At 35.4% G+C, this 15,767-nt stretch overlaps 2 protein-coding genes across 4 annotated transcripts; one reads left to right on the forward strand and one right to left on the reverse strand.

Annotated features, from left to right (window-relative positions):
* The first annotated feature begins 5,771 nt into the window (after positions 1–5,771).
* LOC122311748 (3-ketoacyl-CoA synthase 7) lies at positions 5,772–7,350 on the forward strand. The gene has a single exon (XM_043126405.1). The coding sequence runs from the start codon at positions 5,884–5,886 to the stop codon at positions 7,267–7,269; it is 1,386 nt and encodes a 461-aa protein (XP_042982339.1). The 5' UTR covers positions 5,772–5,883; the 3' UTR covers positions 7,270–7,350.
* Positions 7,351–8,165: 815 nt separating this feature from the next.
* Positions 8,166–15,719, reverse strand: LOC122311747 (pentatricopeptide repeat-containing protein At1g10910, chloroplastic). 3 transcript variants are annotated; one of them, XM_043126403.1, is made up of 11 exons: positions 15,235–15,719; positions 14,446–14,530; positions 13,707–13,970; positions 12,961–13,263; positions 12,578–12,682; positions 11,442–11,541; positions 10,541–10,860; positions 10,109–10,285; positions 9,895–10,023; positions 8,982–9,224; positions 8,166–8,557 (listed from the first exon to the last, which is right to left on the reverse strand). In XM_043126403.1, the coding sequence occupies exons 1-10, from the start codon at positions 15,564–15,566 to the stop codon at positions 9,009–9,011; spliced, it is 2,031 nt and encodes a 676-aa protein (XP_042982337.1). In that variant the 5' UTR covers positions 15,567–15,719; the 3' UTR covers positions 8,166–8,557; positions 8,982–9,008. The 3 variants fall into 3 exon arrangements, with proteins under 3 accessions (XP_042982337.1, XP_042982336.1, XP_042982338.1); XM_043126402.1 differs by lacking the exon at positions 8,166–8,557 and having other exon boundaries at positions 8,635–9,224; XM_043126404.1 differs by lacking the exons at positions 8,166–8,557; positions 9,895–10,023 and having other exon boundaries at positions 8,635–9,224.
* Positions 15,720–15,767: the final 48 nt, after the last annotated feature.

The following is a 15,767-nucleotide window of genomic DNA, read 5'->3' on the forward strand; positions in this document are numbered from 1 at the left end:
AGTCTTAGCAAAAACTTGACACATATTTTCATTAGTAGCACCGAATATTATATCATCAACATAAATCTGAATCAAAAGAATATCATCATTTTCATATTTAATGAAAAGAGTTGTGTCGATTTTTCCTCTTGAAAAACCTTTTTCAATCAAGAAACCACTGAGTCTCTCGTACCAAGCTATAGGAGCTTGTTTAAGTCCATATAGTGCTTTTGTGAGTTTGAAAACATGATTTGGGGAAATATGATTTTCAAAACCTGGAGGTTGCTCAACATATACCTCTTCATTTATAAAACCATTTAAGAAAGCACTTTTAACATCCATTTGAAAAAGTTTGAAATCTTTATAACAAGCATATGCAAGTAGCATTTGAATAGCTTCTAATCTTGCGACAGGTGCATATGTCTCATCATAATCGATTCCTTCTTCTTGATTAAAACCTTGGGCTACAAGTCGAGCCTTATTTCTAGTAATGACTCCAGACTCATCTTTCTTGTTTCTAAAAACCCATTTTGTTCCAATAATAGTATAATTTTTGGGTCTAGGAACAAGTGTCCAAACATCATTTCTTTCAAATTGATTCAACTCTTCTTGCATAGCTAGAATCCAAGATTCATCAAGAAGTGCGTCATCAATATTTTTGGGTTCAATTTGAAATAGAAAAGCAGTATGATTACAAATATTTCTAAGAGATGATCGAGTACTTACACCTTGTGAAGGTTCTCCCAAAATTTGTTCAACTGGATGATCTTTCACAAATTTCCACTGTTTGGTTGCATCTTGTATTAAATTTTGATGATCTTTCCTGATGGCTCCATGTTGAACTTCCTCTATTGCTTTCTCTTTGTTGAGATTGAGACTTTCTGTGTTATTTATACCTTCTGTTTCTTCATCAATAGATTTCTTGGAGAGTGGAGAATTAGATTCATCAAATACTACATGCATAGATTCTTGTACAGTTAAAGTCTTTTTGTTGAATACTCTATAAGCTTTACTATTAGTAGAATACCCGAGAAAAATACCTTCATCAGATTTTGCGTCAAACTTACCTAAATTATCTCTGTCATTCAAAATAAAACATTTGCATCCAAATACATGAAAGTAACCAATGTTGGGTTTTTTCTCATTCCAAAGCTCATAGGGGGTTTTATCTAATTTAGACCTTAACATAACTCTATTTATAACATAACATGCAGTACTTACCGCTTCGGCCCAAAAATAACTAGGCAAGTTGTTCTCATTGAACATTGTTCTTGCCATCTCTTGAAGAGATCTATTTTTCCTCTCTACTACCCCATTTTGTTGAGGAGTTCGAGGAGCAGAAAAATTATGAATAAAACCGTTTTCATCACAAAATGTTTCAATATTTTTATTAACAAACTCTTTTCCCCTATCACTTCGGATACTTGAAATAGTATAGCCCTTTTCATTTTGAATTCTCTTGCATAACTTGGTAAAGGCATTATGTGCCTCATCTTTATGAGCAAGAAAGATGACCCAAGTATATCTAGAGAAATCATCAACAATAACAAATGCATAATATTTTCCTCCTAGACTTGCAACTCTATTTGGTCCAAAAAGATCCATGTGTATCAGTTGCAATGGTCTAGTAGTGGAAATATGTTTCTTAGTTTTAAAAGAAGTTTTTGTTTGTTTACCAAATTGACATGCATCACAAATTTTGTCTTTAAGAAAATATGTTTTTGGTAAACCTCTCACAAGATCATTTTTTGAAAGTTTGGAAATAAGTTCCATGTTGGCATGACCTAATCTTCTATGCCATAACCAACTAGTTTCATTTTGAGCTGACAAGCAAATAGCATCTTGTGAGGTAATTTCTTCAAAATCAATTGTATAAACATTATTGTTTCTAAAAGCAATAAAACAAATATTACAATCATGATCATTCAAAATAATGCATTTATCCATTTTAAAAGTAACTGTAAATCCTTTATCACATAATTGACTTATGCTCAAAAGATTATGTTTTAAACCTTCAACAAGTAGAACATCTTCAATTATGAGAGAAGATTCATTACCAATTTTACCTATTCCCACGATCTTCCCTTTCGAGTTGTCTCCAAATGTCACGTGTCCTTCTTCTTTAGATCTAAGATCAAATAACTTAGTCTTGTCTCCCGTCATGTGTCTTGAACATCCACTATCTAAAAACCACTTATTTTTGCTTGTGGATGATTTCATGCATACCTATAAAAACAATTAAAATGATTTTTCTTGGTACCCAAGTTCTTTGGGTCCTTTATTTATTAGTATTAGAAGAAACAAGATTTTTAGGTACCCATATGGCCCTAATAGTTATTGTATGATTTCTTCTAATAGGACAAGTATGATAATTATGACCATTTCTATTACAAAAATTACAAATAGCATGTGACATATATGAAAAACTTGAATGATTATAATAATATCCTTTTTTGACAAAATTATTTTTATGAAAAGAATTTTGAATATTAGTCTTTGAGGTAGAATGATTATCAAAGAAATTTTTATAAGATTTGTATTTTTGTTTTGACATATATCCCAAACCTGCCTTGTCAAAAACACATCTTTGACTACCAAGAAGTTTTTCAAAATTTCTTTTTCCATTCGTAAAGTTTTCAATAATATTTTCTAAATCGGTTTTCTTCTTATTCAATTCAAGATTTTCATCTTTCAAAATGATACTTTCTTTTCTTAAAATTTCAATTTCGTTTGTTAAAGAAGAATTTTTCTTTTTCAAAGCAGTATACTTGATACCCAATTTTTCAAATTCCTCATAAATCTCTTCTAAAACATTTTGCAATTCTTCATATGAAGGATTTTCAATATTATCAAGATTTGTTACCTCAATGTCATCTTTAGCCATAAGACAAAGATTTGCTGATTCTTCATTGCTTGCTTCACTATCTGAGCTACTTGAATCATCATCCCATGTAGTTTTCATTGCTTTCTTGCCCTTGTTTCGATCTTTCTTTAGCAGAGGACAATCTGGCTTGATATGACCAGGTTTATTGCATTTATAACAAATTAAAGTGTCGTTTTTACCTGAATCTTTCTTGGAAAACTTTTTGAAAGATTTCCTCGGAGGAGTTCTATTTTTCTTCAAGAACCTCTGAATTCTTCTTGTTATCATCGCAACTTCTTCATCTTTATCGTCATTGTCCTCATCTTCATCACTTTCACTTTCATGAGGAACAGCTTTAAGTGCTAAGCTCTTCTTTGGTTTTCCTTCTTCTTCTCCTCTTTTCAATGTGTACTCATGGGTGATAAGTGACCCGATGAGTTCATTGACTTCGAGCTTCTTGAGGTCTCTAGCTTCAAGAATCGCTGTAACTTTTGATTCCCAACGTTTTGGTAAAGAGTTGAGAATTTTTCTTACTATCTCCACCTTGGAATAAACTTTGCCAAGAGCTGTCAAGCTGTTTATGATGTTAGTAAAACGAGTGTGCATACTAGAAATAGATTCATCATCATTCATCTTAAACATTTCATATTCATGAGTAAGAATATAAATTTTTGATTCCTTGACTTGCGAAGTTCCTTCATAGGTTACTTCCAAGTTATCCCAAATTTCCTTTGCCGTAGCGCAATTCATTATTCTATTAAACTCATTTCCATTAAGAGCATTATATAATAAATTCATAGCAGTTAAATTTAAAGTATAAAGTCTATCGTCTTCACGATCAAACTCTTCTTCTTCCTTTTTGACCTTTACTCCACCAACCACTTTTGTTGGAATATAAGGTCCATTTACAATACATTTCCATATTTCTCTACCTTGAGCTTGAAGAAATATTCTCATTCTAACTTTCCAGAATGAGTAATTATCTCCACAAAAGAGTGGAGGCCGACTACTAGATTGACCTTCACCAAATGAAGCTGCAATGTTAGCCATAAGATCTTAACTCAAAAGATAGTTAATCTTATAATAGAGCTCTTAGCTCTGATACCAATTGTTGCCCAGATGACTAACACAAGAGGGGGGGTGAATTGAGTTGTATTAAAAAAAATAACAATTATAAATCAAATATATAATATAAAATATAAACAAAATATGAAATAACAATAAATATAAAGAGTAAGGGTAAGAGAGAAGCAAACTCAGTATGTTAACGAGGTTCGGCCCCACTGCCTACGTCCTCGCCTCAAGCTACCCCTTGAGGATTCCCAAATTCACTATTCAACCTCCTTCAGGTGGAGATAGAAACCTATTACACCTTTGAACAACACCGCTACAAAGGATCCGTGTAGAACACCCTCTACACTTGCAATCACCTTACACGTGGTGATTCAACTATTCCCTGTGTAGAATACTTTCTACACACACAAGGGTTATACACACCCTTTTTCTGATACAAAAGCTGATAGTGGGTAGGTTATCAGAAAACACTCCTCAACGAGTGAAATAAGAACAATACAGCGCAAGCTATATCTCTCAAAATGAACAAGGATTAAGGCTCAATGTTTAGAGAAGAGAGAATGAAAGCTTTGAATGAATGTTGTATGCTCTTGGTGTTGTAAATGTGAAGCTCTCAAATGATCTATTTATAGGCATATGAGACTTCATATTCAAATTTAAAAAGATTCACATGTCAAAGACAACATCATTCACTTTTTCAAAAAATTCAAATAAAAGGTTCTTCTTTTTCAATTGTCAAAGACAACATCATTCACTTTTTCAAAGAATTCAAATAAAAGGTTCTTCTTTTTCAATTGTCAAAGACAACATCATTCACTTTTTCAAAGAATTCAAATAAAAGGTTCTTCTTTATCAATTGTCAAAGACAACATCATTCACTTTTTCAAAAAAATCAAACCTAATCTTTTACTTTTGGCATATGACAAAATGAGCACACTTTCATTTTCAAAAAATTCAAACCTAATCTTTTACTTTTTGTATAAGTCTAAAAAAGCATCAATCACTTTTGAAAATATTCAAATAAAACATGCACATGTGAAAGATGACAATCAATCATCTTTAATATTTTCAAAGTTCAACCCTTTAATCAAGACATGCACATGCAAAAGATGACAATCAATCATCTTTCAAAATTTTCAAATTTAATTTTCAAAAATATTCATGCACATGTGGAAAATGTATTTTAATGCTTTATGATAAAATATTAATTTTGAGCATTAATCCTAATTTCGAATTTTGAAGAGATTTACAACATTACTCTATAATTTTAATGTGAACTTATTCCCTTCTTGCTCATGCTTGTTTCCTTGATGTGCTTGACTCCATTGTGTAGACAACTTGAGCTTGAGACTTCTTTATTCTTTGAATTCATTTGTTATCATCAAAATCCATGTGTAGATTTATAATCACATGAAACTTGAAACCTTGAGTTCAACAATTATTATGAAATAATATACGTATACCATTATAATATAAATAAACTAATAATTTTAATATATGTAAGTTTATAATCAAGTATAGATTAGGACTCTAGGTTTGCTTAATAGGGATTTTTGATGTACGTGTCAGACTCTTGGTTCCCAGATTTTGTTGAACTTCTGCGTTTGGATTTCGTTTGGTGGTATTGTTGGTTTAAGTGCTGGATCGGCAAAATTTGGCTGTGAATTTTGATAAAGGTGATTGTTTGTTTGACGGAAATTGCTAATTAAAGTTCAAGCTTTTGGTGCGTTACAATTCGGTTTGTACATGCGGACTGCATGTGTGATCAAATAAACGTATTCAAAGTCGTGAACTGAACATAAATAAAGTTGTCTGTTCCTATTCGTCCACTCAATTTGCATGAGAGAGAGAGAGAGAGAGAGAATTGCATTCCAAACTTCGTTCTTGCATCGCTTACTGCCTAGTTGTATATTAACCAAATTAAAAGCATAAAAAATAAACTCCTAATTACGATCAAGAATCTGACAATGGAGACCGGATTGCTTAGATTTTTTTCATTGTCAAGGCTTTCTATAATTAGAGAATCTCCGATCACCCTCACCCATTTCTTAGCAGCAACTGCTTTGTTAATTGCACTTGTAATCTGTTTTGCTATCAGAAAATCATGGTCCCATTCTGTCTATCTGATTGACTTTTGTTGTTATTTGCCTCCCGATAGTTTGCGAGCTCCACATGCCCATTTCATTGAACAGCTTGAAAGAAGCCATTTTTTTGACACGGACGGTATCGATTTCCAGGTGAAAGTACTTGAAAGATCAGGCATTGGAGTTGAGGCCAGCGCCCCTCCTGCATTGCATGAGCTCCCACCTGATCCTTCTTATAACAAAGCTCGTCATGAAACTGAGGAAGTTCTGTTCACAATTGTCAAGGACCTTCTTTCTAATAACCAGGTGAATCCCCGAAGTATCGATATTCTCGTTTCCAACTGCAGTCTCTTCTGCCCTACACCGTCCATCACGTCTATGATCGTAAACAAGTTCGGATTCAGGAGCGATATAAAGGCTGTCAGCCTCAGTGGAATGGGCTGCAGTGCTGGAATACTATCGATAAGTCTGGTTAAAGATCTTCTGAAAGTTCACAAAGATTCGGTAGCTTTGGTTCTCAGCATGGAAGCGGCAACTCCCAATGGTTACAGAGGTAACGTCAAGTCCATGCTTATTGCCAACGTTTTGTTTCGAATGGGAGGAGCGGCTATTTTGCTTTCCAACAGGGAGCAAGACAAGCCAAGGGCCAAGTACAGACTCCAAAACGTTGTCCGAACCCACTTAGGGTCCAACGACCAAGCATACCAGTCTGTGTTCCAACAACCCGACAAAGCGGGTCATGTCGGGGTGTCTTTATCACGGGCGCTTCTACATGTTGCAGCCAATGCTCTGAGGACAAACATATCCGAGTTAGGCCCTCGTGTCCTGCCGTTCTCCGAGCAGCTTCTCTATGGGTGGTCTGTGATCAGGCAGAAAATATGGCCTTCAGCAGGCCGGAAGGGAGTTTATGTACCAAATTTCAAAAGGGCTTTTGAACATTTCTGTATACATGCTGGTGGAAAAGCTGTCATTGATGCCATACAGGATAATCTCGGGTTGAGCAGGGAAGATGGAGAAGCATCAAGAATGACATTATATAGGTTCGGCAACACTTCGTCCTCTTCGGTCTGGTATGAGCTCTGCTATCTGGAGGCAAAAGGAAGGGTTAAGAAGGGAGATCGGGTTTGGCAAATTGCATTCGGAAGTGGCTTCAAGTGTAATAGTGCAGTTTGGAAATGCATATCAGATCTTGGTCCCAAAGTAAGAAATGCATGGTCGGACAGAATCCATTTGTATCCTGTTGAGATCCCAGAAGTGTTTGACCATTAACCTTCATAGCAGAATCTACAAAGATCTCTTTCCCATGTATCCTGATTCTCATATATTATGGACAGTGAAATTGGTATTTAACCTAGCATTTTGGGAAGGACGGAGATAGAGGGCTCGATATCAAATCCTTCATGGAGATTCAGATATTTTACTGTAGATCCACCACAATTTTCATTTACCATTCCTCATATTGACCGGTAAACATTCTTCCAAACAGACTGAAGCAAGTTCTAGGGGAATCCATTTATTCTCATTTATCAAGCTAAATTACAAATCCTACAAGTGAAACATAGTTGAATGCGCTACTAGTTTCCTCACCTTTGTAACAAGGAAAATTGGGAACCATGAGCACATGATACATCGGAGAAAACTTACCATATTGCCTATGATTTCGCTATGCCTTTCATGGTTTAATACAAAATCCAATTCGTGAATTAGCTCAAACAACCCTCGAAACATAAAATGAATTTAAGAAATATGAGACTGATTGAGCTGAAATATAGGAGAGGTATCTGCATCCAACAAACACATTTTTTAAAGAACTCTATAATGAAAAGGGTCATAGTCACTGTTAGGGGTGAAAACCAATTGATGTGGTTCAATTTTTGTCTAAAATTGAAACCGACCGACCGACTGATAAGGAAGATTTTGAGAGAAAGACTGACAAAACCAGCCACTGGATAAGAGGAATACCGATTGTATGATTTTAGTAGTTCCTAGGTTGATGACGATGGACTGAAGCTTCATCTAAGAGATGAGAGAGGGAGTGGGAGAAATCAGACTGGAGAAGAAAAGGGGAGGGGGAAGATGACAAGCTCAAATTGAAATGACACGGGATCGTTTCACTTATATATATTTTAATATGTTACATATAAAATGACGTATTTTCGTTTAAATTTAAGACCAAACGAAGTCATTTCACTTATATATATTTTAATATGTTACATATAAAACAACGCATTTTCGTTTAAATTTAAATTAAACAGCATCGCTTTATCTAAGATATATATTAAAAATATATATATATTTATTTAATTTGCCGGTTTGGCGGTTTGAACCAGGTTCAAACCAGAATCGAACCAGCCAACATCTGTTTTAAGGAATTTCTACCCTCGGTTGACTGGTTCTCTATCAGTTCTGTGCTCCAGCAATCGGTCTACATTGGTGCTAGCCGGTTTCGTCGATTGTTGTGCAGCCCTAGGACTCACAGTCAAGCTTCCATCTAAAGTTGTACTCGTCTCAAAACTCTGTCCAGCTGAGCACATTGGTCCCAAGAGTACTGTAGACTCTGGCAAAACAGTAGTAAGCCAGCCATAATTCGGGCAAGTCAGTGACACGATAACAAGTAGTCCCAGCTGCCACCACTGAATCTTTAAGACTAGCAAAGTTGATTCATTTAACTTATTCAGTGCATTGAACATATCCAATCTGTTTATGGCCTATACATTTTGTTTCGCGCAGCTGTTCCATACAGGTCAACAGCCGTGCAAAGATGCATTCCCATACCATATCTAGAGGTTTTAGTAGGTTGACAGCATCTCAAAAAGTCATGCATGGGCAATTGAACAAATTCCAGTCCATAAGGTCCAATCAATGGTAAAAGCTTTAGTGGCCATGAGAAATCTTGCAGTTGATTAAGTGTCATGAATAGTGAGGTAACGGCATCAAATCGATAGCTATCTCGCAAACGGTTGCACAGCATTTAAATTTACCTTAAACTCTGCAGTTTTATCCTTCATTTAATGAGATATCGATGCTTTTGATACCATATGCTGCTTGGACAACATTTCAGCAATTAGTTGGCGGCCAAATATGCGTGAATTCTTGAGGATAAGGTTTCTTGTAGACGAATCAACAACATAACCTTGACATGGCATCCATTGTAACAATTGTAGAAGCAATTCCTTCTTTTCAGGTTGGGCAATATAACGTGATATGGCCATCTGAAATAACCCCTGAGAGAGAAATTGCAGCATGGTGAGTTAGTCTGAAATTCAAAAAGTCAAAATTCGAAGGAAGAGGAGGTAAATAATGCACTTTTTCCATCGAATGAAATCCATTGTAAGATGGATTCCTCAAGTACGGCCTTGCAAAGTAAGTATCTATAGGACCTTTGATCCCCACCTTCCACATCTATCTTCTTTTTCATTTCAGCACCCAAAGGCTCATAAGTAAAGCATGTTTTGCAGTGTTTCTGGAGTAACTTTCTTCATTAAAATAAAAAAAAATGTCTAAGATGACTACACCTTACTATTAAGATCTCCACCTCATTCTCTTTACATGGCCTGGTAATCTAATCACATATGGAAGTCACCTAAGATATGATGAGTTTAGCAGTCAGGATACTATGATGAATTTCTAATGCTTGACATCGTGGTATAACTTGGATTTTAAAACAAACAAATAAAAAAATTCCTAGATTTATTTCAAATATATGGCTTTGAATTATCATATTAAGCTGCCTTTGCTATTCACAATATTTTAGATGCATCCTACTCATGGTGTGGTAGACACTAACATATATGTCCCATGTCTCATCTTGGTATCAAGGATGAATGCTGGTTGCAACAAACAAAAATCATTTAAGCTTTCCGGAACAATTTATTTACACTCGTAACTGTTTACCTGATCAATCTTATAGCCACAACCATGGATCGCCTTTATAACATCATTTATCAAGTTGATGTTTCCCGAATTAAAAAATGCAATAGAAAACTTCTTTATTGCAGGCTTAGAGATCAACCCTGCATTGTCCTGAGCAGAGAATGTTTTACAAAAACAATCACTAGTTTGATAGGTAAAGAATAAATACAAGAATTCTTAAACCAAAATCGTATACCTTCACTACTACATAGGCATCTTTGAGTAACCTTCCAGCTATTAGAATGTGCAGAATCTTCTCATGAAGGGCCTTGCACATTGTTCTCTTACTATATCTCAACATATTGTACACAGAAAAAGCTTCTGAATGTGCTTTTATCTTTCCAAGATGAAACATCAAAGTGGAACAAAGTTCCTGCAAAATAAAAAAAATGGAAATGAACATTTGTAGTTACATGTAACTCATTGTTTAGAAGTCCAAGTAACTGCAGTTACCATATGTTACCTGGACTAGGATAATATACAAGGCAGGGAAAAACAATCTGTAAGAACTCTGGGTTGTATAACTATTTCAACATAACTGAGAGAGAGAGAGAGGGAGAGGCAACAAAGTAAAACAGTTTTGCTCTAGAATTCTTATGTAGAAGTTACAAATTCAATAACGCCATACCTCCTCTGGTTGGCAACCTCTATTGTGCATGTCCTCCATTGTCCTGTAAGCAAGCAGATATAACTTCTCCTTGCAGAAATATTTGATAAGGATATGAAAAGTTTTATAATCTGGACTGATTGCTAATCCATCCATTTTCCTTAGCATCTGCATTACACTGTCCATTTCACCTGCTCTACAGTAAGCACAGAGCATTGTATTCAACATAACCAAGTCATATCTGTCATAGGTGGCTTCAAAATCCCTGGCCAACTGCTTTGCTTCTTCCAAAAGCCCACCCCGGCAAAATGCTGAAATCATGATACTATGGGAATAGCCATCTGCAGTTGGAACATAATTTATACAGATCAAGCAAAAAAGACAGAATAGTTAACCCATGCATGGCATACAAGAATTCTTCAAGAAATCCCAAAATCCAATGCAATTAACCTTAAAAGACTACATGTTGTGTTCAAATTGGGTCACTTTCATCAGATTTAAGAGTGAGGGTTCATGCACAACGCTAATGCTGACAAGCAATATAATCCAATTAGCCAGGGAGATTTCCAGTATATCTTATCAATTGATTTGTGACCTTCCATTGAGTAGCAATACAAATGAAAAGTCTTGCAAACTAGATTTCAAATTAGTTGCTCAAGCAAATATAAAAGAAAAAGATTTTCCAGCAAGAATCACCACAAAATGTCCTTCAGGATTAACAACAGCTCACAAATCAGAACTCCAGAAAATGAATCTTGAGCTCATCAAACCATTTTTCAAAGCCAATAACTTTTTTTCTCTTTTTTAGTTTTATTTATTTATTTATGCAGAAAAAGCCAAAGAATGATGCACTGATAATAAAACACATATTTTAATGGATAAGAGATGCTCGCCTTAATCCAATCTCTAACAGAAAACATACCAGATCTGATGGATTTATCCCTTATTTCTTGAAAGAGTGATTTAGCTTCATCTATACACCCAGCCTTAGCAAGGCCATCCATCACTAAACAGTAGGGCATCTACAAATACATTCACATTATGAGCTATAGAAGTTCAATACAAAATAATATAAGAAAGACAACTAACGTCAGCAGTGATTCATGAACCTTGGATTTCTCCCATATCTAAGTGAAAGAACAGAAAACTTAAGCAAAAAATACATGAAACTGCAAGACAAATATGATCAGCAGTACTAAAAATACATGAAACTGCAAGACAAATATGATCAGCAGTACTTCATGAACAATAGATAAAGTATTATCTGTTTATGAGAGAACAGAAAACTTAAGCAAATCAGAACATGGAACTGATTATAAAAAGAGGTTCCAACAAGTATGCTACATGGTCAAATCATTATGAACAAATATTTAGAAGGCAAAATTTGGAGCAGCAGTGACAAATAGATACATGTGGGATAAAGTAAAGGACAGTTAACAAACATGCACGTATATGTAAGTCTCCAGTGCATGGGTCTCTGGATGACAAGCACAGGTGCATGGGTTCAAGCCATGAGAGAGGCCAGTTCATGCAAAAATACCAAAGCTTAGGATCATATACCAAGCAATCCTCCCAAATGTGTGTGTGTGTGTGTGTGTGTGTGAGCGCTACATGAGAAAGCAAAAAACCTAAACCTAATTTAAGAACGTACGGATATATTACGAGTCTCCTTCAGTTACCTCACCATGAAATTACTATAATCAAATCTAAAATGTGTAAGTTGCTTGGAGGCACCACTGATGTGAAAAGCACAAAATATTGGAGGAAAATGTCAAAGGGAGTTTTCAAAAAAAGGAAGTTCAAGAGAGATTGAAACAAAGGCCATAGATCAATACAATTTCACAGGGCAAACATATTAAGATTATATGAGGAACTAAAATAAGCCTTCACTAACAATATTTACAAGAATGTAAAATTAAGAAGATGCAAGAAATCAGAAGTTTTTGATAAATAAGGATTTCAGGTAGCAACATCCAGTAATGAAGCATATTACTCCAAAGAGAGCCATATCACAAGGTTACAAACTTTGATTACACATAACTGTAACAGATAGTGTACCTCTTCATCGGCATAGCCCATAGTTTCCAGCTCAGCTAATAGTTCTCTTGATTTTTCAAACAAGCCTCCTCTAACATATACCTTTAATAAAGTTGTCAAAACTACCTGCAAGCATTTTCAGTATGAACTTGATGAGAACTGTCGCCAAAGTATTGACAACTACCTGACTCCAAAAGAAAAAGAAAAAGAAAAAAAAAACTATATGGGATGTAAATTAGTGTTTCAGTGAATTAATAAAAAATTGGGCCGATGCAAATCATCTGGCTGCCAATTCCAAACCATCTCAAAGCATGTCGATTCCAAGACCTTGTACATTAAGTAAAGGACAACACTGGCATCGGATAACCATAATCTCTATGGGCAAAGTAAGCATGAAAACAAACCTTATTTGGCACTAACCCTGCAGATTTCATATCTTGAACCAGCTCATCGGCCTTTTGATAGTTTCCATTTATTGAGTAAGCATTGAGCAAGGAACTGTAATGAAATTTGTTTGGTGAGTGACCGTCATCTTTCATCTGGTTAAAATAGCTTTCTGCTTCTTCCCATTTATTATTTGAAGCACAAACAGCTATAAGTGTCCCATAAATTACACTGTCCATGTGCAGCCCATTACGCAGAAGCTCCTGAACCAGCTCTAATGCCTTAGAATAACCATCTTTGACTTTGATGCAACCTGAAAGCAGCTAAGGATGCCAGTGGTGAAATTTGATGAGTGAATCTTGAAATTATAAGTAGTATAGGATAAATAGAATAAAACATCTTCGATTTCTTCGAAACTGTCATTTTTTACGCATTCCACTTCAAAACCTCAATGAGATGACTGGCATGAACTCAATAATATAGATGTTGCGACATGGCCATATATGGATCATTATCATAAGTTCGTGGAGATAAAACAACTTGCATCATAAGTTCTTTAGGATAAATGAACCATTTGTTTGCTTTTTCTGCATATTCCCCTTGACAAAAGTGTGCAAACAAGTGATAACACACAAATAACAGAGTTAGTGACCTACATAGCAGTGTGTGATCATCATGAAGCTGACTGTGTTCCAGGTCACATGAACAGTTTTCACACGTGCTTGGAGATAAATTGATATTACATATATAAATTGAAATGGCCTACCGTGCTATATGTAACAACATCTGGCGTTAATCCATCTCGCCTCATTTGATGAAACAGTTTTATGCTTCTATCAAACTTGCCATTCCTGATCAGACAGCTAAGAACAGAATTACATATAAAGACATTGTTTTTGGCTGATTCATCTTGAATGCCATTGTATATCTCTATTGCCTCTACAGGATTTAGGCTCTTCCCCATTAACTTCATATAAGTGCTATAAGATGAAGCATTAATCTTGCCACTTTGTAGCATCCATTCAAAGAGCTGCAATAATTTCAGCAGTGAAATACAAATTATGAAAATTTATTGGAAAAGAAATTAAACAACAGTTAATTAGACTCATCATTCAAAGAGGATGGGAAAAAGGGGGGGGGGAGCACCATATACTGAGAGAATATAGAGAGAGAAATTTTCAAGGACAATTTTGAAAAAAAAAAAAAAAGATGAGTTCTAAGCGAGAGGCATCAGACTTGTGAGAAATCATTCCAAACAATAGATAAAATATATATACATTTGAAAGGTTAATTACATTTGGTCAAAAAGGTGATTGTTTAAAAGATAAAACACGCACACACTTGCCATAGAATAAAAGAAAACTGAATAACACACATCAAAGAGACATTCATGCAACGTATTACTTATTACATATAAAGCCAACTCCAAAAATAAAACAGGTAGGCTAAACAATTAAAAATACCAATTATTAGCTTTCAGAAACAGACAACAGTTTTCCAGTTACCTGGGAAAGATCATGCCATCTGTTTAGCTTTCCAAAATGTCGCAAAATGGCATTCATGTCTTGCACCTTCAACATCCCTCCTAGTCTGCATTAATATATATATATATATATATATATATATATATATATATATATATATATTATATGAGTCCAAGCGCAAATGCTAGACAGACGTTTCCACCAGAAAAAAAATATATATATATTCCAAGATTTGAGCAATGAAGTTAAGATCACCACAATGACCACCACTTTTTTTTATTTTTTTTAATTTTAAATTCCTGGTTTCCTGAAGAAAGAAGAATCAGTGTATAAAAGTTTCAAAGAATTCGAACTCCCTATTATGAACCCCCTACAGTTAGAGCCAAGCATTACTGCTCTTGCGCTTCAGATAAGTTTGTGGATTTTGAAGCGCCTACTTGAAATGTGAACGAGAAAACCACACTATTGTGAACGCCCTCTACAGATAAAACATTTAAAACAACGAATCGACTAACATATAAAAAAAATGGAACCAACTTAACTTCACTTCCAACAATCACAAAGCTTGCACTCGAGAAACAATTCATAATCCAAGTGTCACACAACAAACGCAACAGAAATGTCAAATATATAAACAATCTAATGCAAATCCATGACTTGCACATAAAAACAAAAATTTCTTCCGTTAATTAAAAACCCAGATGATAACATCATCGCTCATAAAAAATTGACTAAACTAAGCAACAAAGTAAACAATTAGACAGAGCAAACACCCATATAAACAAAACTCTGTGTGAACGGGTAGATCACCTTGCAATAGCATGGCCCAAATCGGATGCCTGCTGAACTTCAAGAATGGCAGATTGCCTTTCTAAGTAGGACTTGGAGTGGCGCCTCTTATGAACCCCAGTAACCGAGCCATTTCCATTTTTCCTTTTAACACTATTAGGTGGTTCTTCACGGAGAGTTATTGTTGTCGTTGTCGTTGCCGCCGCTGTTTTGGGTTGGGAATTCCTCTTGGCTGATATCGCGGTAGTGGGGGAGGTGGTGGAAAGGGATACAGAAGGAATTATAGGAAAGGGCACGGGTAAGTAGCGGAAGTTGGTGTGCTGAAACCCAGCGCCGAGCAAAGACATATCCATCAGTTTTCGGGCATTAAGACGGGAATCAGGGAATCTCGCCAAGCGTGGGGGTGGACTGTGGAGTTGCTGCACAGACCTTAATAAGGATAGAGAGTCAGAGACCAACCGGAGAGACACGGCATCCTTTATGGTTTTCAAATTCTGAGTTTTATACTATATACCCTCAATTTCCTAATAATTCTCAATGTGGCCTTCGAATTT

This window comes from Carya illinoinensis, chromosome 5 (assembly GCF_018687715.1).
Source record: "Carya illinoinensis cultivar Pawnee chromosome 5, C.illinoinensisPawnee_v1, whole genome shotgun sequence".
NCBI lineage: Eukaryota > Viridiplantae > Streptophyta > Magnoliopsida > Fagales > Juglandaceae > Carya > Carya illinoinensis.